The following is a 23,012-nucleotide window of genomic DNA, read 5'->3' as shown; positions in this document are numbered from 1 at the left end:
CCCCGGCATTTTCATCTGTCTCCCTCGGCCTACCTTGGCAGCGCTTTCTCCCTTCGCCATCCCCTCCCTCTCTTCTGACGGCTCTCCCCGTCCGCGTGGTCTGTTTATTTTTAGTCCTTGAAGCGCCGTTCTCCCTCCAGCACCGCACCGGCGATTCCGATAGCCTTCTGCCAGTGTGCGTCGTCGGGGACGGGGCCTCTCAGGCGCGTCCTGAGGTGGGATGCGCCTAAGGAGAAGCCCCGCCCCCGACGATGCACGCTGGCAGAAGGCTATCGGAATCGCCGGTGCGGTCCTGGAGGGAGAACGACGCTTCAAGGACTAAAATTAAACAGACCACGCGGATGGGGAGAGCCAGCAGAAGAGGCAGGAAAAGATGGCTTGGGTTGGGGCTTGTTAGGGTGGGCGCTGGGCGGGCCTGAAGGAAAAGTGGCTGGGCCTGGGCCCGTCCAGGCCCACCCGTGGCTACGCCCCTGGTACACAGCACTGCTTACACAAGTAAGTGCTACTTTTCTCTGCACTTATGTGCACAGAGGGGCACATACACCTTTGTGTCTAGTGCTAGACTTGCCCTTACACCGCTAGTTACCATGTTCTAGTGAATGGCTGCATTTGCACGTGGACATTGTATTCATATTTAAATGGCATCCTCCAAGGACAAGCAGGGCTACTTTTTACCAGGAATGGGTGATGTCATCCAACAGAGCCCCAGCACGGACCCTGCCTAGCGTTCTACAACTTGATCATTAACAGTGTCCCCTCTTCCCCCTTCTTCCAGTGGTCAGAGAGGTGCAGGTTTATGTGAAAATTATTTTATTAGGCATGTCCAAAACAATAAGCAAGTTAGAAAGGCAATAATGATGTTCAACAAATTGCCAGAGGCCAGCGATAACAACATTTAAGTGAAAGAGACATGACTTCTGTCCCCATCATGATCCCCTAATAACCCCCACCAACCCTTCCCCCTCCCACTCACCCAACCTTGTGGGGGCAAGTTCACGGAATTGAAGGCGCAGATTTATCTGCATAAAAGCAGATTAGGGGAGGCAAAGTATGCATGGAGATTGCATATGCAAATCTCCACACAAGCATTATGGCACGTGCTGTACATCTGCTCCAAGGCAGGTGCAAAGTAAACAGGGCCTTTTACTAATGTTATGTGTACTGTCGGGATTTTCAAAGAGAAACATCTTGAGGAGTTTCCCTTTTGAAAATGAGTTTGCTGTCCCATGGGAACTATCATTATTGCCGTCCTCCAAATATAGTTAACACAGATGGAAAACGTACCCCCTCATTCTATAATCTGGCACCAATAGCGTGCTAAATTTCTAGAATACTGACACCAACGTACATGATTGGTGCCAATAGTAGGCAGTTATGTGTGTAAGTGCTAGGTGATAGTCTATAAATATTGCACCTAATTTGCATAAAATGCAAATGCAAGGGGGGCGTTGTCATGGGTGGAGCATGGTTGTGTCATGGTCATGTCGCTAAGGGATGTGCAGAACTTATATAATTCTAGTGAAACCATGCCCATTACCTCAACAATGAAATGGGCCCTAGGAAGGTTGTCATGTAAGCTTTTTTTTTTTCTCTCTCCCCTGCCCTCCCCTCCATGTCCAGCAATTCTCCTCTTCCCTGCCCTCCCATCCATGTCCCGCGATTCTGTTCTCTACTGTCCTCCCATCCCATCCATGTCCATCAATTCTCCTCTGCCCTGCCCTCCCCTTCCTCCCTCCCCTTGATGTCCCGTGATTCTCTCCTCTACTGTCCTCCCATCCCATCCATGTCCATCAATTCTCCTCTGCCCTGACCTCCCCTCCCCTTCCTCCCTTCCCTCGATGTCCCGCGATTCTCTCCTCTACTGTCCTCCCATCCCATCCCATCCATTCTGTTCTGCCCTGCCCTCCCCTTCCCTTCCTCCCTCCCCTCGCGATTCTCTCCTCCCCTCGATTTGTACCTGAACATTCTCTGGCTGGCTGGCGCTGGCTTCCCTTCCCTCTCACTGTTCCGCCCTCTGACATCATTATGTTTTGATGTGAGGGCGGGGCAATGAGTGGTTATAGATGTTATGAACCCAGTTGAGGTGCAAATTATTATATAGGATTATGATCGGTACCCTTATGCATGCCAGTTTACACCCGCCATTGACATTAGTTGGCGCATCTAATTGCACTAGTAATTCTATAACAATTTAGGCACACCTTTAGAACCAATATAGAGTAGGTGCTAAATACACCCCTTTGTGGTTCCTAAAGTGAGGCACCAATTTGTAGAATTTCGCCCCTACAGAAAAACTTTAATTTCTTGAGTTTAAAAGTGGAAACCCTATGTATCTTGTGAAAAGGAATTAATTCTCTAAAGTATGTTGCATATACTTTTCTGTTTTACTCATATCAGCCCACTGACTATTTTTTAAAATTTTATTCTATTCCGTATTATATGTTGCTGTATGTTTTCATAAATACTATGTTGTTTTAAAATTTAATAAATACAGTAAAAAAAAAAAGGTGGAAACCCTAAAGATCATTCTCTTGAGTTTTTTCTGCTATTGTGCGACTGCAGTATCAACAGGAAATTCAAATGCGTCAGAATGAGGCATCCCGGGAAATACGCAGGAAGGAGAAGCTGGAAAAAGAACTAAAACAGGTTCAAGCAGATCTGGACACCAAGAATGTGGAGATAAAATCCCTGCAGCAGATCCAGCAAAAGAACAAGGATGAGCTCCAAAAACTGGAACAGCAGCTCAAGGAACACAAGGTAAAAATGGCGAGAGTGACGCACATGCTTGCCTGCAGATGTGTAGGGCACTGGGATCAGAACAAGGAGAGCTTTTTCTACTCATTTGTACTGCACTGATGCAGTGGCGTTCCTAGGGGGGGCGGACACCAGGGGCGGTGCCCCGCCCCCCCCGGGTGCAGCACCCCCCCCGATGCAGCGTGGACCCCCCCCGATGCAGTGTGGAACCCCCTCCCCCCGGGTGCACGCCGCTGGGGGGGGGTGCCGCAGCGCACGCCTGCTCAGAGTTCCCTGACTTCGCGCGTTCGCTGCAGCTCCCTCTGACCCGGAACAGGAAGTAACCTGTTCCAGGGCAGAGGGAGCTGCAGCGAACGCGCAAAGTCAGCGAACTCAGAGCAGGCGCGCGCTGAGGCACCCCCCAGCGGCGTGCACCCGGGGCGGACCGTCCCCACCGCCCCCCCTTGGTACGCCACTGCACTGATGCAACTTGTGATGCGCCTCTTTGCACCAGTGCAAAAGTTTCATCAGAGAGGACCAACATTCTGAGAACGTGCACAATTAATAGCAGACTAGTAAACAGAGAACTTTTGTGAAATCATAGAGAAACAATGATGGAATAAATAACATTCTATTAACTGTTTGAAGGCATAGAATCATTGAATATTGATAGAAAACAGGACTGGAACTATGAAAAAGAGGGTGAAAATCAGAGAGCAACCTATAGGGGAAGGGGGTTGGATCTCCAAACTCGGTTCTTTAAGGGCTGCAACCCACTTATATTTTCAGGATTTCCACAATGAATGTGCATGAGATATATTGGCTTACAATGAAAGCAGTGCAAGCACATAGATCTTGTGAATATTCTTTGTGGAAATCCTGAATACCTGACTGGATCATGGCCCTCAAGGATCAAGTTTGGGGACCTCTGGGTTGGAGGATGGAGAGAATAGTGAGAGGTTTGGATTAGAAGGAGGGAGAAGGGGTGGCAGGAAAGTGGGTGGACAGGAAGAGTATTGTGAATTAAGAAGGTATTGGAGTTGGGGCTCTACTGTAAGAAGGTGGGAGTCTGGGATCAGGGGTGTCACAAGGGGTGGGCAGACTGCACAACCATCTTGGACATTCAACCGGGGAGACACTACACAGCCCTTTTGAGTCAGTCTATGGTTCTGCAAGCACAGATGCCTGAAATGGAAGGGGGTATTCCTCTGTCCATTGATTGCCATCTCTAGGATGATGGTTAAGAATGTTTGGAGATTAGTTGGGGGTTGCTTACAGGTAAGAGGTCAGGAGAAGGCTATGAATGGTAGAAAGTCAGGTCAGGAGAGATAATGTTAGAGATTTCAGTTTGTAAGTCCTATGGTTAATTACATATGTAGCTTTATTATTAAGATGTAATTTACCTTATAAAAATATTGGAGACATCATTTTACTTCATAGTTCTAATAGTTTAAAAGCTGACTTGTTTTTATTTGATTGTATAAAGGGGGGGGGGGGCATCATGTTGAGGGGAAGAGGGATGAGTAGAGTCCGGCCATGTACAATGCAAGTTAACTGGCCGGGAACGGCTTTAACTCTTTTGTCAGAGGTTAACCGGTCATTTTCAACGGCACTTAACCAGTTATTTTCACTGAGACTGACCGGTTAGTGCCGAAGTGCAAGCCGCCTATATCGGGGATGTTTTGGGGGTTGAGTTTGGTTAGCTCTCGATTTTTCAGAGCTAATTGGCCAGTGCTAGCACACAAATAAGACCACATAAATAGTTGTGCAGTCTTTATGTACTAACGCTCTGAATATCAAGTTACGTGGGCATGCACTAGCCAGCTTTAAAAAAATCCAGATATTCAATGCCAGTGGTAGCATATGGACCAGCATTGAATATCCGGCTAACACCAGTGGCAGATATCAACAGTGCTGCCTGCTGCTGCCTGAATAGCGGGGGATGGAGTTTATTTATATTTGTTTTATTACATTGATATCTGTTTATTATTTATGTAGATGTTTATTGTGCATACCAATTAGTAATATATATTGTATTTTTGGTTTGTTAAAGTTTGGCTTATGATGTGTCTCATAAGACGCTTTGGGGCTCATTTTTGAAAGAGAAAAATGTTTAAAAAAGTGTCATAAAGCAGCATTTGGATGAAAATCTTCTCAAAATGTCCAAATCAGTATTTTTTTGAAACCTGTTTTGCAAATGTCCACCTATGCAATTTGTCTGTAATGCGTCCAAGACACAAGGGGGTGTGTCAGAGATATTTCAAAGGCGGGCTTAGGGCATGCTTAACACTTAGATGTTTTACAGCCATAATGTAACAAAACAAAAAACGTCCAGTGCTTAAATCTAAGTGGTTTTGTCTAGACCTGTTTTTATAACAAAGAAGACACAAAAATGTGCCCTAAATGACCAGATGACCATTGGAGGGAATCAGGGATGACCCCACCATACTCCCCCAGTGGTCACTGATCACCTCCTGTCCCCAAAAGATGAGAATAAAAATATTACTTACCAGCTTCTATGACAGCCTCAGATGTTATAGCCAAGTCTAGTAGAGCAGCATGTGGGTCCCTGGAACAGTGTAGTGGTCAGTGCAGTGCACTGTTGAGAAAGAGGACTTGGGCCCATATCTCCCCCTAACTGTTACACTTGTAGTGGAAAGCGTGAGCCCTCCAAAACTCACCAGAAACCTATTGTACTCGCATATAGGTGACCCTTTCACCCATAAGAACTATTATAGTGGTGTACAGTTTTGGGTTTTGGAGGGCTCAGCAAGCAAGATAAGGGAGCAATGGTGAGATGTATACCTGGGAGTGTTTATATGTAGTCCACTGCAGTGCCCCCTAGGGTGCCCCACTGGTCTCCTGGGATATCTGGGGGATCAGGACACTAAAAATGATGCCCCCCTACATCCCAATGGCTTGATTTTCTGCGTTTTTTGAAAGTGGCCTAAAACGATAAACACTCAGAGCATAAAAGCTTGTTACAATTGGTATTTTTGAAAAAAAAAAAAAAAGATGTTTTGCCGTTTCGAAAATTATGTTTTCTATTGGATTTGGGACGTTTAGTGCAAAACGTCCAAAGTCTGACTTGGACGTCATATCAAAAATGCCCCTCTTTATGTGTTAAGACACTGCTTTCGTTGCATAATCTATAAAAGTGATTTATAAATGAATAAAAAAAAATGAAGAGAAAATTGTATGGAAGGAGAAATGTGCATAAAAGTATCAGGTGAAGAATGACAATAGTCTGCTGGCAGTCAGACTTGTATGGCCAACAGGAAAGAGATATCTGTAATATGCAGTGAGATGATGAGGGCAAAGAAGGCTGATGATGAGAGCATAGGCGGTCAGTGGCCCAACTGTTTGGGGAGGCTAAAGGGGGCGGAGTTAAGGGTGGTGCCAAGGTTGGAGCTTATATCCAAAATTGTATGACAACACACAGAAAAAATAAATAAGTAAAAGTAAAATAGTGACAATTACTACCTTTTATTAAATTTAGATATTAGATATATATCTTATATCAAAGAAGAAAGTGGTTGTTCAAAGCCTATATTAACCAATGTATACTATTCAAAAATGTTATATTTATTAAACACTGCTATTTCCATCCATGGAAAATCCCAAAATGAAATGGTCACATTAGTGAAGTAACATTATGCATGAAAATGCAGCACTGTAAATATTACACTGGGTGCAGACCCTAATACACCAAAATACCACCCATATGGAAAACACAGACCGTCAACAATACGAAACAAGGGATCATAATATCACAATTCCTAATGTACAGCCACAAAACAGGGTGGACAGTGTTCATAATGAATTTCTTTTATTAGCAATCAGATAAAGATAAGAGTTTTCAATTTTGGCACAGTATAAGTCATCACAACAACAAAATGGACTGCATTAGGTGTTTAAGCCCATCTAGTTATGTTTAAACAAAAGAGATCAGCATGAAACAAAATATTTATTTTTATTTTGACTTATAAATCTTCTCTCTGCCCCAATCCAAAATTGCCCCACTGTCTTGTCCCTCACCACCATCCAACATTGCCCCCTATGTCCTCCCCAACTCTCTCTCCTCCCTTCAACATCCAGCATCATCACTCTGTCCCCTCACCAGTCTCCTGTTCAACAAAGCAGTAAGAGACCCAAATACTCCTTACCGCTTGCTTGCTCGATCCGCTGACTCCCTCCCTGGCTCGGTCAGTGTCGGTCACTGATTGAAAAGAGCCATCGCGTGCTGAAACACTCAGGCTCACAGTCACTCACAGCTAGGCTCTGATGCGGGAAAGGCAGCAGGCAGGAAATGTGTTACAGGTGGGAGGTTCCCTTCCGGTAGAGCCGGAACCGCTGGGGAAGGAGCCTTAGTGATATAGCGAGTCAGGCAGGCAGCTGCAGCCGGTAAGAAAAGAAATTAGTGGAGCGGGGTGGGCACCGGCGCTGGCGGGGAGAGGAAAGTACAATTTTCTTCCTGCCCTGAGTTTGAGAAGGCAGGGGAAGTGTCAGGTCACGGTTGGGCTGGGGAGGCTTAGCCTATTGGTTGTTATCTGCTAACATCGATTCTAGCATATATTTTTCAAAGAATTTTGTGGTAAATGATCGCTGCTATTTCGAAATAGGACTTGTTTTAAAAGTTAGAAGTAGACAAGCTATCCTCTAATAATTTTACATGTGATAATAGGACTCTGACTTCTCATGTTTGTATGTCCAGACAGTTCCTGCCAGGTTCCCACTATTGTAATGCCACCTTATAGAAAAGATGCAACAATACCAACAAGCCCAGCTCCAATATGTATTTCTCAAAAGTTCACTTTAGAAGTCAGTTATAACATTGTAACATAGTAGATGACGGCAGAAAAAGACCTGCATGGTCCATCCAGTCTGCCCATGACAAACTCGTATGTGTATACCTTACCTTGAATTTGTACCTGTCCTTTTCAGGGCACAGACCGTATAAGTCTGCCCAGCAGTATTTCCCGCCTCCCAACCACCAGTCCCGCCTCCCATCATCGGCTCTGGTACAGACCGTATAAGTCTGCCCTCCCCTATCCTAGCCTCCCAACCACCAACCCCTCTTCCCCCCACCTGCTCCGCCACCCAATTTCAGCTAAGTCAGTTATAAAGCTACTGTTGGTTCTGTCAGATACACATGCTACAACCATTAGGCTATGTTATTTGAGCCAAGCATGAGTATAGGATGAGCATGTAATCGACATTAAACCTTTAGCAATCCTATATAATATTTCTCACCTCCAACGTTCTAATCGTCTTGCTGACTGAGACCATGGCTCCTTGGTCTGCTAGGCTCCGTAGATCAGGCTGACGTCAGAGCCGGAGGAGGAGGGTCGAAAGGGGCAGGGCACGGGGCGGAGGCGGAGCTTCAACGACAACACGATCCAAGGCAGGCTGGAATCAGCAGGCAAGGGAGATACAGATTGGCCAGCCAGCCAGAGGAGGTGGAGCCAGGACGCAAGTGGCCAAACCGGGGCATCGGACGCGTGGCAAGAGTTTTCGGGCCCCGTGCCCGGAAGAGAAGCGCTATCCTTGGAGTGCCGGCGCTGCCAAAATGGCTGGCGCTCCAAACTGCAGCAGTGGCAAGAGCGCCGCACCAGCGCCACCATAATGGCCGGCGTAGCAATCAGGGTGAAGAGTGTGGTGTCGGAGCGTCGGCCCAGCCAGCATAAAAGTACTTTGGTCATAAAAAGAAATCGGGTGAATATTAAAACAAAAAAAAGTGTATGAAATGAACCAGTGGTTGAAAAAGAGGGACAGTCTAATCTGTTATGTACATACAGTAAAAAAAAAAAATGCGCTCTGCATTGTGAATGCACGTTAAATATAAGAGCATTCAAAATAATTTTTATAAACAAACTGCTTAAGGAGGGGAACTGGGTACAACAATTGATTTGCCGAAGTAGAATGAATAAAAAAATATCCTTTTGGTGGGAGCCGGTTCAGCAACTAAGGTGCCAATGAGGAGTTGATTAGATAACTTTTTGGTGGAAGCAATACACTCTTTAAAATATATGTAATTATATTGTCAATGCTAAAAAGAAGGCGGGGAAAGAAAGGCGGAACGGCTACATCGAATGCTGGATAGGCGGCAAGGCTCGGATATAGTATAAGCATTGCAGCGATGTCAATTCAAAGGATTCTCTATCAAAAAAAACATGGTTGAGAGTAAAACAGAATAAAAAAATACTTACTCGAGAGTTGGTGATGAACGTGGAGTCCAGCAAAGGAGTTCTCTTTCAAATGTCAAAAAAAGCTTATATACTGAAAAAACGCGCAAAAAACAGGGAGCCTTCTGCGCATGCTCTTTGACAAAAAAACAATGTGACAAGAGTGGTAGCCATAGCCAGAAGGATACAAGGTTGCATAGAGAGAGGCACAAGGAGGTTAGATTGAGACAGGAGATGGTATGAGCCTGAGAGAAGGGGGGTGGGGGGCACTCACTCATTCACTCACTGTCTGTCTCTTACATACACTCTCTCTGACACACTCTCTGTCTATCACACTCTATCTCTCTGCAGTGGCGTAGCCACGGGTGGGCCACTTAGGGCTGAGGCCCACCCGACAGTAGCACACGTTTAATGGTAGCTGGTGGGATCCCAAGCTCGGCCAGCTGAAGACTTCCTCCTGATGGTAATGAAAATGCTTCTCTCCATGATACCGGCACCTGCGTATCTTCAGTTTTCAGCGCATGCCTGCTGCAGACTGCCAAGATGGAAAGAAGCGTTTTCCCACCAGCTGAGATATTTTTTGGGTGGTGGTTGGGGGGGGGGGGGGGGGAGAACAATTGGTGCCCACCCAGTTCTTCCTTAGGCCCACCCAAAATCTGTTGTCTGGCTACGCCCCTGTCTCTCTGTCACACATACACAGTCTCTATCTCTCTGTCTCACACACACTGTCACACACACAGACACTCTGTCTCTCACACACTCTCTCACTCACACAAACACACAACACACTCCATCTCTTTCTCTCATTCTCTCTCTGACACACACACTCCCTCTCACATACACACTCTCTCTCAAACATACACTCCAAGGGAAATCTTGCTAGCCTCGTTTCATTTGTGTCAGAAACGGGCCTTTTTTACTAGTATATATATATTTTTATCATTTTCTTCTCAAAATGTAGTATAGACAACTTATCGTTACTTCTTAAATTTTTCATTTTGAAGTATAAGTAAAATCATAATAGGAGACACAACAAAACCGACATGAATTCACGTTTCGCTGACGGCTGTCTGAAGGTCTGTCTCTATGTAGGTTCTTATTCACTGCAGGCAGGTTAAAAGTGGTACTGTTTCTAAAACCACATCATTCCTTGGGGAAGTGTGCTTTTCTAGTGGTATTCTTTAAAGCATTCCTTTAAAGTGAAAGTGTATGTGTGTACAGGTTCAGAGCATGAAACAAAGAAGTGACATCTTCTATACCAGATGGAATTGAGGCAGAGTGCATGTGACAAAACCGGACAGCTGCGCATGTAGAATCCAAGCATGGAAATGTAGTGGCTCGTCTTCGAATTTTGCAGCTGGGAACACTTAGAAGTAACATTTTTTGATGTAGTCAGATGGTCGATCTGGAAGCAGCCATGAGATGTTTGAATGATTAAATAGTAGCAATTACAGCAGCCTACAGAGAGATAGAGAGAGGAATGAAATGAGATGGGAGAGTAGAGCAGAGTTGAAGGTAGACACCAAAGAGACACGGGCGTGGCTGAAATCAACTTAGGAGTAAATATTCAGCTGGCAGTGGTCAGCATTTTTTTTTGGCCACTGTTGGCGTTATGCATTGATATTCAATGCCAGGCCGTGTCCAGGCACCGGCATTGAATATCTGAGTTTGTTCATCTGGCTTATTTGGTTAAGGGGTATGTTTACTAAGGCGCGTTAGCGTTTTTGCGCGCCTTTAAAGTTAAGACGTGTTAAATGCTAACGCGCCAATACATTCCTATAGGCATGATTGCGTTTGACGCGTGTTAGCGTTTAGCAAGTGTTAAAAACACTAACGCGCCTATAGAGCGCCTTTGTAAACACAGGTCTATGATGTTCAGCAGTAAAACCGCCAAAGCAAAACTGGATAACTGTGTTGTATGCGATCCGATTTGTCAGGTTAACCTAGGCAGTTAAGTGCTGAATATCGGCACTTAACCCATACAAGTGACAAATCTATTCCCAGACTACCCACAAAGTAGGCAGTTAAAACTTTAGCAGTTATGCTGATCTGATTAAAGTGCCACTGAATATCAGCAGATAGCCCCACACAGATAATTTAACCGACCAGGAGCCTCTCCTGCCCAGTTAAACCGTTTTGAATATCGACCCCTGACTGACATCCAGCGGGAGATCATAGTGAAATTTTGTCCAAGCTAATAACACTTTAGATTTCCTGTCCCAGTTACCTTGCTGTCTTTGACTCAAAACAAGGACAAGGGTGCAAATAAACCTCAGTAGCATGTGTTTTCAAGAAATATTAAAGGTCATTGCAGTAAAATGTGTTCCCTATGATAAGTGTAGCTTGCTTATCGCTGGCAAAAGCCATTTGTGTGTCCTGTTTGTTTTCAGTGAAATCAGTGACTTACACAGAATGCCTGCCAGACAACAAATGTACATTTAAAATATTTATCCACCACCTGCAAATCAGAACTCTTTCCTTTCAAGATGGGGAGAAAAAAAAATCGTAACTTGTGTTTTGGGAGCGGCTGTTTGAACTCTAGTTGCTGCCATGTTCCAAAGGCTATAGTTATTTCCTTAAGGATGAAGTATTATTATGTGTGGTTACTGTTAGTCTTCTGGGAGTCTGAGAGTGCTTCCCTTTTGAACTTGCCTTCTATCTTTGTGCAAGCTGTGTGATCAAGTTAACTACCTGGCCTTTTTTTTTTTCTTAACAGATTTTAAATGAAAGAGTTGCAAAGGAACTGGAGCAGTTTCAAGTTCGAAATGCAAAACTTCAGCAAGAAAATGAGCAGCACAGCATAACCAATGAACAGATAACCCAGGAGAACCAGCAGAAGGTGCAGGAGCTCAGAGTAAGTATACTGATGCAGGTTACAGCTGATGCAGTGGACGCAATCTGAATGTGTGCATGTATCTATCAAAAGAATGGAAAGTGATCCCTAGTTAGAAAGATGGGAGGGGAAAGTTAGATATCAATTAGAGCCTAGAGCAGAAACTAAACTCGGTAGACTTGCCTACCAATAGATTCTCTGATTCTGTCAGATGATTTTGTAAATCTGTTTTTGTTATTTATTGTGGCTATTTGGAAAGAACACAGATTTTCTCCTTGAGCGCTCCATGATCATGGCGTTTTATGATGATGATTTTGGATTAGGACACTAAAGGGCTCTTTTACAAAGCCACACTACCGATTCTCAGTGCGGCAAATGAGAGGAAGCCCAGTCAGTTCCTAGGGGCTGCCTCTCATTTGCCGAGTGGGAATTGCTAGCGTGACTTTGTAAAAGAAGCCCTAACTTTTTTCAGCTCTTACTGTTCAGAAATGAGATGCCTTCATGTTCGTGGCAAATAATCAACCCATTATAAAGTTATCAATAAGGCCCAAAATTAGACTGTATCGTTAGGCCTTAAGTTAGTCTGATGCAGATAATTCCACAGTAGAGCAAATACTTTGACCCTTCTAACCACTTGATTACTGGTCTGTCTACTTTCAACAAGCATGGGTTTCTCTAAACAGTTGTCTGAGCTTCTGCAAGTGAAAATAATTCATTCTTGCAAAGCAGGGGAAGGCTGTGGAAAAAAAACCTCAAAATCTTCTAGCTAGCACTTTCAACTGTTGGAAACCTTCATAAGAAATAGAAGTTACACAAAAATGTTGAAGTTAAGGCAAGATCTTGAGGATCAAGAAAAATCTCATAGAATTGCCCAAAAAGCTGGGCAGATTTACAAACAGAACTCCAAGATCACACTGCAAATGAACTTCTAAAATGTTTACTTGACGTTGGAGTAGTTGTCTACACGTCCACAGTACAGCATTGCTTATATAACAGTGATCCATATGGGAGAGTTGTCTGAAGGAAACCATTTCCATTACCTTGTTACGAAAGTCATTGTCTAAAGTATGTAAAAGAACACCTTGATAAGCCTGAAAGTTTTGGAACAAAGTGTTGTAGACTGATGGAATGAAGTTTGAACTGTTTGGACACATCTAAACAAGACATACTCCAGATTGCCTCAGAAAATGCTAAGATTCTTGCAGTTGGTTCAGCAGACCATTTTAAGGGATGTAGGAGGAGTTCTTGAGTTATCTAGCTTCCTGTATTGAAGGTTATGAGCTCAAGTGTCCGTTAAAGTTCTGAGGAAGTTTTGCTAGTGATCCTAGCTGTTTCAGAGGCCAGCCTGAATCAAATGAGAACCAGGGCTTTCTCTGTTATGGCACACTCCTCTGGAACACTCTCCTGTAAAAAATATATTGAGATTTTGAAACTAATGAAGTTCTGTCTTTTTCGTGTGGCATTTCCAGTGGGTTGATCATTGGGTCAGATTTCTCTGTTGAAAAACAGGGGACGTGGGGAATCTGTGTGTTGTCCTTAGTTGTTTTGATGGTAAATTAATTCTCTTAAACATGTACAAATAAATAAATAAATAAGCAAGAAACGTGAAGAAAAACAGGGTGAAACACTAGAACAACTTGTCAACTGTAAAGTATGAAGGTAGATCTATTATGCTGTGGAGTTGGGATGCAGTCAATGACACGGAAAATATTGTGCAGATGGAAGGAAGAATGGATTCAATTAAATATCAATGTATTCTGGAAGCTAACGTTCCACAGTTAGTGTTAAAATTGAAGCTGAAAAGAAGTGACATACTTTAAAAAGACTGCAATTGAAGGGCTTATATCAATGGACTTAGAGGGTTTTGGAAATAAGCCTTCAATTCTAAACATGCCTCAAAATGGGTACTTACAGGAAAGAAAGATGAAAGTTTTGGAATGGCATTCACATTCCCCAGACTTGAATATTATTGGAGATCTGTAGGGAGAACTCAAGCATTTGGCCATGTCGGACCAAATTCTATAAACAGTGCCGAAAAATCTGTGCCAAACAAAATAACACGCTAAGCTCTATTCTATAAATGGAGCTGAAAGTTAGGTACCGTTTACAGAATAGGCTTAACACCTAACTTTAGACACGAGGATTTACACCAAGTAAACCCTGGTATTAATCTTTGCTTATAAATTAGATGCAGATCCCTCTTATTTTATAACACTGTGTATAAATTCTAGGAATGCCCCTGATCTGCCCATGACCCTCCCATGGCTGTGCCCCCTTTTTGGATCCATGTAACTAAAAATGTACGCATAAATTTCATTTAAGGTCAATTAGTGCCGTTAATTGATTTAGCACCCAATTATCAGTGCTAATTGACTCGTTAATTAAACTGCACATGCAAATTGGGTGTGTGCCTAAATTTGTGTGTGCAATTTTAAGCAGGGGCAATGTGGAGTAGCTTATTGGTTGGGCGCTAGCCTCACAACTAGAGAATCCTGCTGCTGCACCATGTGATCCTGGGAAGTCATTTAACCCTCCATTTCCTCAGGTATCAACATAGATTGTAAGTCCTTCAGGGACAGGGAAATATCTAGTGTGCTTGAATGTAACTCACCTTGAGCTACTACTGAAAAACGTGTGAACTAAAGCCAAATAAAAATAAATGTTAACACTGTTAATACAGTGTAACTTGTTTATTTCAAGCCATACCTGTTGCCCACTTCCTAGGGTGAATTTCTTCATAAAGGCTGTTAATAAATCCCAATGAATAACTTTGTAGTATGTGTAACATAATGAAAACCAAGACCATCCATTAAAGTGGATTTATGTCATATGACATTAATTTACTCTGATCAGGGCTGCTCATGCATATGGGTCAGCATACTGAAACAGACTAGCAATATACTATAATAGAAATATGCAGAGTATCTGCAGGTGTTAGCATTGGCTTTTTCCCATTGCTGTACACAGCCTGAGCACTAGAAGAACATGGACATAAAACATTTCACATTCTCTTTTTCATTTTGGGACTTTTCTTCGTGCTCTTCCATTTTCAGTTTTTTAAGTAATGTGCTCATTTATTTACTTTTCATCTGAGTTTTTTTTTTATTAAAACTTCAAACTCTGGATCTGATTTATCAAAGATTCTCTCTCATTCTGTGCCTGTGGGAAAACCTTTGATAAATTGGGCCTGTGTATAATTAGATCAAGCTTCTGATCGCCCATCGTTCCTGAAGCCGAATAGATGATTAGGGAGACTGAGACCCCCTCCAGTTCTAAAGAGACAGATGACATGATTCTAGCCCCAAAGCAATGACATTTCAGAGAAATTCTGTGAGAGAGTAACCTAAATTAATCTCTGAGTTTCCTGCAGTCTTATGAAAATTTACCTCAGTTATACAGTGGCGCTAATAACTAAGAAAATGTAATTAGTTACTGTAGTTAAGTAAAAGTTTTGTCACTTTTATTTCTTAAGAAGTACAGGGTAACATTTGTTACTTTTATTTTTTACTGAAGTAATTTTACCAATTTTTACTACTTTTACTCGGTTACATCTGATGCTTGCAGTTAAAAGTAAAAGCAGAAGCGGATGTAAATGACAATTCCTCAGTAAACCAAATGAAGCAGCAAAACTGGGAATAGGATTTTGCTATCACAGACCTCATCATGCAAACAGTGGATCATCTCATCTTAAATTTTGCTGTTCAGTGAATATACTCTATGAGAACAGTGTTGAGTTGGTTACTGGTCGCCAGCCAAACAGAACAGTGATGAGTTGGGTCACTTTGAAATGGAGATGAAGCTGAAGCTTGGTGAACACTACTACTACTACTACTACTACTTAACATTTCTAGAGCGCTACTAGGGTTACGCAGCGCTGTACAAATTAACAATTAAGGACGGTCCCTGCTCGGAAGAGCTTACAATCTAATGGACGAAATGTCAAGTTGGGGTAGATAAGTTTCCTGAGAAGTGGTGTAGTGATTAGGAGCCGAAGGCGACATTGAAGAGGTGGGCTTTGAGCATTGATTTGAAGATGGGTAGGGAGGGGGCACGGCGTATGGGCTCAGGGAGTGTGTTCCAGGCATGGGGTGAGGCGAGATAGAAGGGACGGAGCCACAACAGACTGCTGGTCATCCCATGGAAAATTTTACATTCGGGTGACTGTCCACTGGATTGATAGAGTAGTTGGAAAGAAAGTCTGCTCGTCTAGCCTTAAGACTGAAGAGTTCCCACACATTTGATGTTTTTGAATCAGTTTTAGAAGATATTTAAACAGAGTTTGCCATCAGACGAAAAACTGTTAGAACAGCAACAGACAATGATTCCAACTTTGTGAAAGCCTTCTTTGTAATTAGACTGCATGATGATGATGATAATAAAGATGAAGATGCAAGTGAAGAATTAGACAGCACTACTCCTAATACAGATGATAATGACAATAATGATTAAGTATTCCTTGCTATAAGGAATCAAGTGTTTCGGAGATTCCCTTGATCATAACCTACAGACTCAGTCAGAAGACATCAGTAATACTGCATCCTGGCCTGATTTGAAGGAACTTGACAAGCAGGCTTCTATATTCTCACAAGTGGGTGACGCTGATCTTCATTGCCCGGTCCGGCATTTGCCATAGTAAAAACAGAGAGCTTTGTGGAGCGCTAATGCCTTCCCACCCATTGCGCGAATGCAGTCTCTTCAGTTCTTTTTTTTCCGTGTGAGAAGACGATGTTGTTTCTTGTCCTCTCCTCATTCGCCTGGTTTTTGAGAGCTATTTTTGTGCCTTCTGGCTATTTTTCTGTCGTCTTTTCTCTTTGGCTCCTTTTATTTGTACCCTTCCTTTAATTTCTTTTTAAAATCGTTTTGCCCGATTTTAAGTTTTATTATTTTTTTTCCATCTTCATTGGGCAGATTTTAGGCCCTGACTTTGGTCGGGTCTTCTCCTTTATTTTTTTACGTGCTTTGCCCTTTTTTGGGCACCATTGAGTCATTTAATTTAGCCAACAAAGTTTTTCCGTCCATGTCCACGAAGATTCCCAGTGGCTTCAAGCGCTGTACCTGATGCAATCGGAATATCTTGGGAAAGGACACCCATTCTTGGTGTTTACAGTACCTAGGGCCCTACCATAGCCCTGCTCTGTGTTCTCTGTCTTCACATGAAGAAGAGGATCCAGGTTTCCAGAGAGGCTCAACAAGAGAGGATTTTTGGAGCCAAGTCCGGTTCCTCAGCATCGAGGTCTGAGGCGTCGGCATTGATGTTGAGCATCGCATCGGGAGCATTGGTAAGCATGGCTCTTTCTAGACCCTTAGACACTGGGAGCAGTAAAGCATCCAGTGCGTCTCCACCTGTCTCGAGGCCTCCTGCTGTGCAGGTTCCCTGGGACCATCCATTGTTGGACCCGACCCCAAGGCGACATGAGGATTTGACGCTGTCCTCGTTGGCACCGAGGAGCCTTGGTGACATGCTTTGGATGAAGGTCAAGAAGCATCATCATTGGTCACCCAAGATACATGGTGCTGGGAACTCCGGGGCATTGAAGGATTTAGCACCCAAGAAGCATTGGCGTTGGGAGGACCGCTCCCCCTCCATATAGGAGGTACTGATGTGCCTGTCTCCTAGCAGCTGAGATCCCATTCCTGCATTGACCCCAGTGGTTCTGCAACCTGCACCTCAACCTGCATCCCAGCTTTTCCTGGCGTCAGCCCTCGATGAGCGCATCCAGGCCTTGCTCCCTGAGCTAATGGATGGTCTCATTCAGCGGTGTGCATTTGTATTGGGGGGGGGGGGTGCTTGCACCTACTCTACATCCTCTTGCGGCCCTGCCTGGCCCTCAGCTTGCCGTGAGGCCTCCGATGCCAGTGTTGCTTGTGGCCCTGGTGTCGACTGCCACCCAAGCTGGCACTCCCTTGACGTCGGTGGAGGAAGCTTTGCTGGAGTCGAGATGGGGTCGGCTTCTCAAAGCCACTCTCGAGGGCATGGTTCCTTGGCATCGAGACAGATTTGGTCTTGACATTCCCATCAGGAGGTATTGTCTGACACTAAAGAGGAGTACTCATGGGATTCAGAGGAGGATCCAAGGTACTTTTCCTTGGCTTAGTCTTATGAGGAGGACTTGGTCTGAACCCTCCCCTCCACCTGAAAGGAGAAAGTCTCCGGAAAGCCTTTCATTTCCACCTTTTGTCAAGGAAATGGCTGATGCCATTCCATTTCCTTTGGAAGTGGAGGATGAGCCCTGGGCCACGATGCTTGAGGTCTTGGACTACACATCTCCTTTGAAGGAGGCTGTGACTACACCTCTTCATGAGGTACTCAGGGAAGTTCTCGTCAGGAACTGGGAGTCCTCTGTCGGTCCCTGTCATGCCCAAGAAGATTGACACCCAGTGTCGGCTCCGCAGTGCGCCTGGTTTTGATAGGCCTTGGTTGCCTCAGAATTCCATGGTGATGGAGTCTATTCTCAAAAGAGCCAAGAGTTCCAGGGACTATGCCTTGGTGCCCCAGGGCAGAGAAGCTAGAACCCTGGACTCTTTTGGGAGGAAAATGTATCAGGCTTCAATGCTCATCTCCTGAATATAATCTTACCAGCTATTTATGAGCATCTACTTGCGAATCTCGGTGCAACAGCTGTCAAACTTGGTTGACATACTCCCTCTGGAGCAGGCCGAGCATTTTCATCAGTTGGTCAAGCAGCAGAAGGCGTGTTGAAAGTTCTTGGCCAGGGGCACTTATGACACTTTTGATGTGGCACCCAGGATCTCTGCTCAAAGTATAGTAATGCGCAGACTCTCATGGCTGCGTGTTTCTGACTTGGAGCATTCTGTTCAGCAGAGGTTGGCGGATGCCCCTTGCAGGGGGGATAACCTTTTTGGAGAGAAGGTTGAGGAGGTTGCAGCCTAAAACAAAACAACATACTGATACCATCTCTTCTCTCTCCTGCCGGGTGCCTTCTGCATCATCCTCCTTAGCTAGGAGGACTTTTGGCAAGCCAAGAAGGAGTTCCTACTACTATCCTAGGTGTAGGTACAACTTTTTGGCTGACCAGCCTACTCAGGTTCAACCTCAGAGCGCTCGTTCCCGTCAACAGTGTGTGCCTAAGGCCCCTTCTGCTCCCTAGGCAAAGCACAAGATGAGCTTAAGACTGGCTCCAGCACAGTATAGCTGCAGTAGAGATATCCATCCCGGATGACTTGCCAGGTGGGGGGAGGTTAAAATGTTTTCACCAAAGGTGGCCTCTTATAACTTCCAACTGGTGGGTTCTTCAGATAGTCCATCTCAGATACACCCTCAGTTGGCATCTCAAACCTCCAAATTGCCCACCGAGATCTCATTCATTCAGCTCTCAGTACAGGCAGATACTTGTAGAGGAACTCTCTGCCTTTCTGAAGACCCATGCGGTCAAACCCATTCCACCAGGGGAAGAAGGGCAGGGATTCTATTCCAGGTACTTCCTTGTGCAGAAAAAAACAAGGAGGCTGCATCCCATCCTAGACTTTAGGGCCCTGAACAAATTTCTAGTCTGAGAAAAGTTCAGGATGGTTTCCCTGGGCACCCTTCTCCCAATGATTCAGAATAACGATTGGCTATGCTCTCTGGACTTAAAGTATGCATATACTCATATCCTGATACTTCCAGCCCACAGAAGTATTCAGTTCAGTTCAACTATTGCATACCACTGATATCTCCTTTCCAGGGTTCAGTGCGGTTTACATTCTAAGTGAGACAAAAGCAGATAGTGTTAGTGTGAGGTATGAGAAATATTAGAGACCATTGGTGTAATGCATGAGACTAAAAACATTAAAGGAAAGAATAATGGATAATATTAGGAAGTAGAAGTCATGATGGATTATTATGATTTTGGCTAGGAATACATCACTTTAAGTACCGTGTGTTGCCTTTTGGCCTTGCATCAGCTCCCAGGGTCTTCACCAAGTGTCTAGCGGTAGTTGCAGCATCGCTATGCAGACTGGGAGTCCATGTGATCTCATATCTCACCGATTGGCTGGTGAAGAGCATCTCTCCAGACGGAATTCAGGAGTCCGTGCGGATGACTATTCGGGTGCTCGAGCTACTAGGGTTTGTTTTAAACTACCCCAAGTCCCATGTGTGCCCTGTCCAGCAATTATGCTCGATATTCAGATGGTTCAAGCCTATCTCCTGTACACAAGAGCAGACAATCTAGTTGCACTCACATCCAAAGTTCGCAGGTCACATCTTGGCAGATGTTGAGGCTGTTGGGCCACATGGCTTCCACAGTGTACGTTACACCTATGACACGACTTCACATGAGATCAGCTCAGTGGACCCTGGCTTCTCAGTGGTATCAAGGCACGGGGAGTTTAAAAAATGTCATCCGAGTGTCCTCGGAGCTTGTACACTCCCTTCAGTGGTGCACCATTTGATCCAATTTGACTCTGGGACTTCCATTTCAAATTTCTCAGCTACAAAAAGTGCTGAGGATAGATGCATCTCTCCTGGGATGGGGAGCTCATGTGGATGGGCTTCAAACTCATGGAGTTTGGTCCTCCTAGGAAATGAATCTTCAGATCAATCTCCTGGAGCTCTGGGCAATCTGGAACGCTCTAAAGGCTTTCAGTGATTGGCTGCCTCACAAAATTGTTCTTATTCAAATGGACAACCAGGTTGCTATGTATTACACCAACAAGCAGGGGGGCACTGGAGCATGCCCTCTGTGTCAGGAGGCTGTCTGGATGTGGCATTGCTCTCCAGAATGGCATGTTCCTTCGAGCCACTTATCTGGCGGGCAAAAACAATACCCTGGCTGACAGACTGAGCAGGATTATACAACCTCACAAGTGGCCTCTCAATATAGGCATAGCCTGAAAGATCTTCCAAGCGTGGGGCACTCCCTCAGTTGATCTTTTTGCCACTCAGATCAACCAAAATGTCCCTCAGTTCTGTTCCAGTCTTCAGGCCCACGACAGGCTAGCATCAGATGCCTTTCTCATCAGTTGGGGGACAGGTCTTCTTTACGCATATCCTCCCATACCTCTAGTGGAGAAAACTTTGTTGAAAGTCAACAAGACTGCGGAACCATGATTCTGATCACGCCGTACTGGCCGCGGTAGATTTGGTTCCCTCTTCTTCTGGAATTATTCTCCAAAGAACTGTGGAGATTGGAGTGTTTTCCAACCCTCATCACGCAGAACGAGGGCTCTCTTCTACATCCCAACCTCCAGTCTCTGGCTCTCAGAGCTTGGATGTTGAGAGCCTAGAATTTGTTTCCTTGGATCTCTTAGAGGGTGTATTCTGGGTCTTCCTGGATTCCAAGAAATATTCCACTAAGAGGTGTTACTCTTTTAAATGTAGGAGGTTTGCTGTCTGGTGTGAGAGCAAGGCCCTAGATCCCCTTACTTGCCCTACACAGACCTTGCTTGAATGCCTTCTGCACCTTGGAATGCCCTCCCGCGGGAGGTGGTGGAGATGAAAACGGTAACGGAATTCAAACATGCGTGGGATAAACATAAAGGAATCCTGTTCAGAAGGAAAGGATCCTCAGGAGCTTAACCGAGATTGGATAGCAGAGTCGGTAGTGGGAGGCGGGGCTGGAGGTTGGGAGGCGGGGATAGTGCGGGGCAGACTTATATGGTCTGTGCCAGAGCCAGTGGTAGGAGGCGGGACTGGAGGTTGGGAGGCAGGGATAGCGCTGGGCAGACTTATACGGTCTGTGCCAGAGCCGGTGGTGGGAGGCGGGGATAGTGCTGGGCAGACTTATACGGTCTGTGCCAGAGCCAGTGGTAGGAGGCGGGACTGGAGGTTGGGAGGCAGGGATAGCGCTGGGCAGACTTATACGGTCTGTGCCAGAGCCGGTGGTGGGAGGCGGGGATAGTGCTGGGCAGACTTATACGGTCTGTGCCAGAGCCAGTGGTTGAGAGGCGGGGCTGGTGGTTGGGAGGCGGGGCTAGTGCTGGGCAGACTTATACGGTCTGTGCCCTGAAGAGCACAGGTACAAATCAAAGTAGGGTATACACAAAAGTAGCACACATGAGTTGTCTTGTTGGGCAGACTGGATGGACCGTGCAGGTCTTTTTCTGCCGTCATCTACTATGTTACTATGTTACTATCATTCTGGTCTCAAGACCAACTCCGTAAGGGTTCACCTTAGTGCAATCAGTGCTTATCATCAATGTGTAGAAGGTAAGCCCATCTCTTTACAGCCTCTAGTTGTTTGCTTTATGAGAGGTTTGCTTTTGTCAAAGCCCCCTGTCAAACCTCCACCAGTGTCATGGGATCTCAACGTCGTTCTCACCCAGCTGATGAAAGCTCCTTTTGAGCCACTGAATTCCTGCCATTTGAAATACTTGACCTGGAAGGTCGTTTTCTTGACGGCTGTTACTTCAGCTCGTAGGGTTAGTGAGCTTCAGGCCTTAGTGGTGGATGTACCTTATACTGTTTCATCACAAGAGTCCTCCACACATACCTTAAGTTCCTGCCGAAAGTGGTGTCGGAGTTCCATCTGAATAACCAGATTGGTGGTATGGATATATAACAAAATTCAAATATAAAATATTCCACACATTTACAAAATGACTATGTTACTGGGGAAAAGCCGCAAAGAGCTCCAAAATTAAATATTGATCTAATGGAGCTTGAACAGACCAACTGGTCTTCTCTTCATCATAGGCAAAAACCCCAGTATCGCAGTTTTAAATAACCTTAATAATCTGCGATCAAATGCTGTGTTAAATACACTTCATATTATTTTTTCTATCATTGCTGCGTAATTACTGCTAGCATTGGAGCCGACTCTGTGGGTGCTGTGGGTGCTTGAGCACCCCCAATATTGAGAAAATTCCTTGTGTGTGTCCAGGGAGGGGTCATTTCCATTGGGCTTAGCACCCCCAATAATTTTGAAAAGATGGCTCCTATGACTGCTAGAACATGCCAATCTATCCAATATGCTCTATTGCACTTATCTTATTGAATAGTGTTTCACTACGTGCTGCTCCACGCTGTGCTGTTCCTCTCTTGCTGCCCTGAGCCGACGGTGGCCAGCGTTTCACTGCTTTTTCAGGGTCTCAGGCTGCAACTAGGGGAAAAGATTAGTGAAAACTTAGTTTGATGCAGCTCACCTACGCAGAAAAGTTATCAAAAAAATCCCAACCACTAAGTACTTGGAACACTCGCACAGCTTTAATCAGCAGTGTGTGACATCTGAAAAAACGCTGCTGCGCATGTAGTGATTGGGATTTTTTGATAACTTTTCTGCATAGGTGAGCTGCATCAAACTAAGTTTTCACTAATCTTT

General features: G+C 44.7%; 1 protein-coding gene across 1 annotated transcript in view; it reads left to right on the top strand.

Annotated features, from left to right (window-relative positions):
* The window catches only part of CFAP58 (cilia and flagella associated protein 58), a 462,734-nt gene that overhangs the window by 43,711 nt on the left and 396,011 nt on the right, over positions 1–23,012 (top strand). The window contains exons 5-6 of the mRNA XM_030202779.1: positions 2,563–2,757; positions 11,635–11,772. Coding sequence (XP_030058639.1) covers positions 2,563–2,757; positions 11,635–11,772 — 333 coding nt within the window. The remainder of the gene's footprint in view (positions 1–2,562; positions 2,758–11,634; positions 11,773–23,012) is intronic.

Source organism: Microcaecilia unicolor, chromosome 5 (assembly GCF_901765095.1).
Source record: "Microcaecilia unicolor chromosome 5, aMicUni1.1, whole genome shotgun sequence".
NCBI lineage: Eukaryota > Metazoa > Chordata > Amphibia > Gymnophiona > Siphonopidae > Microcaecilia > Microcaecilia unicolor.
This window is presented reverse-complemented; position numbering and strand designations above follow the sequence as displayed.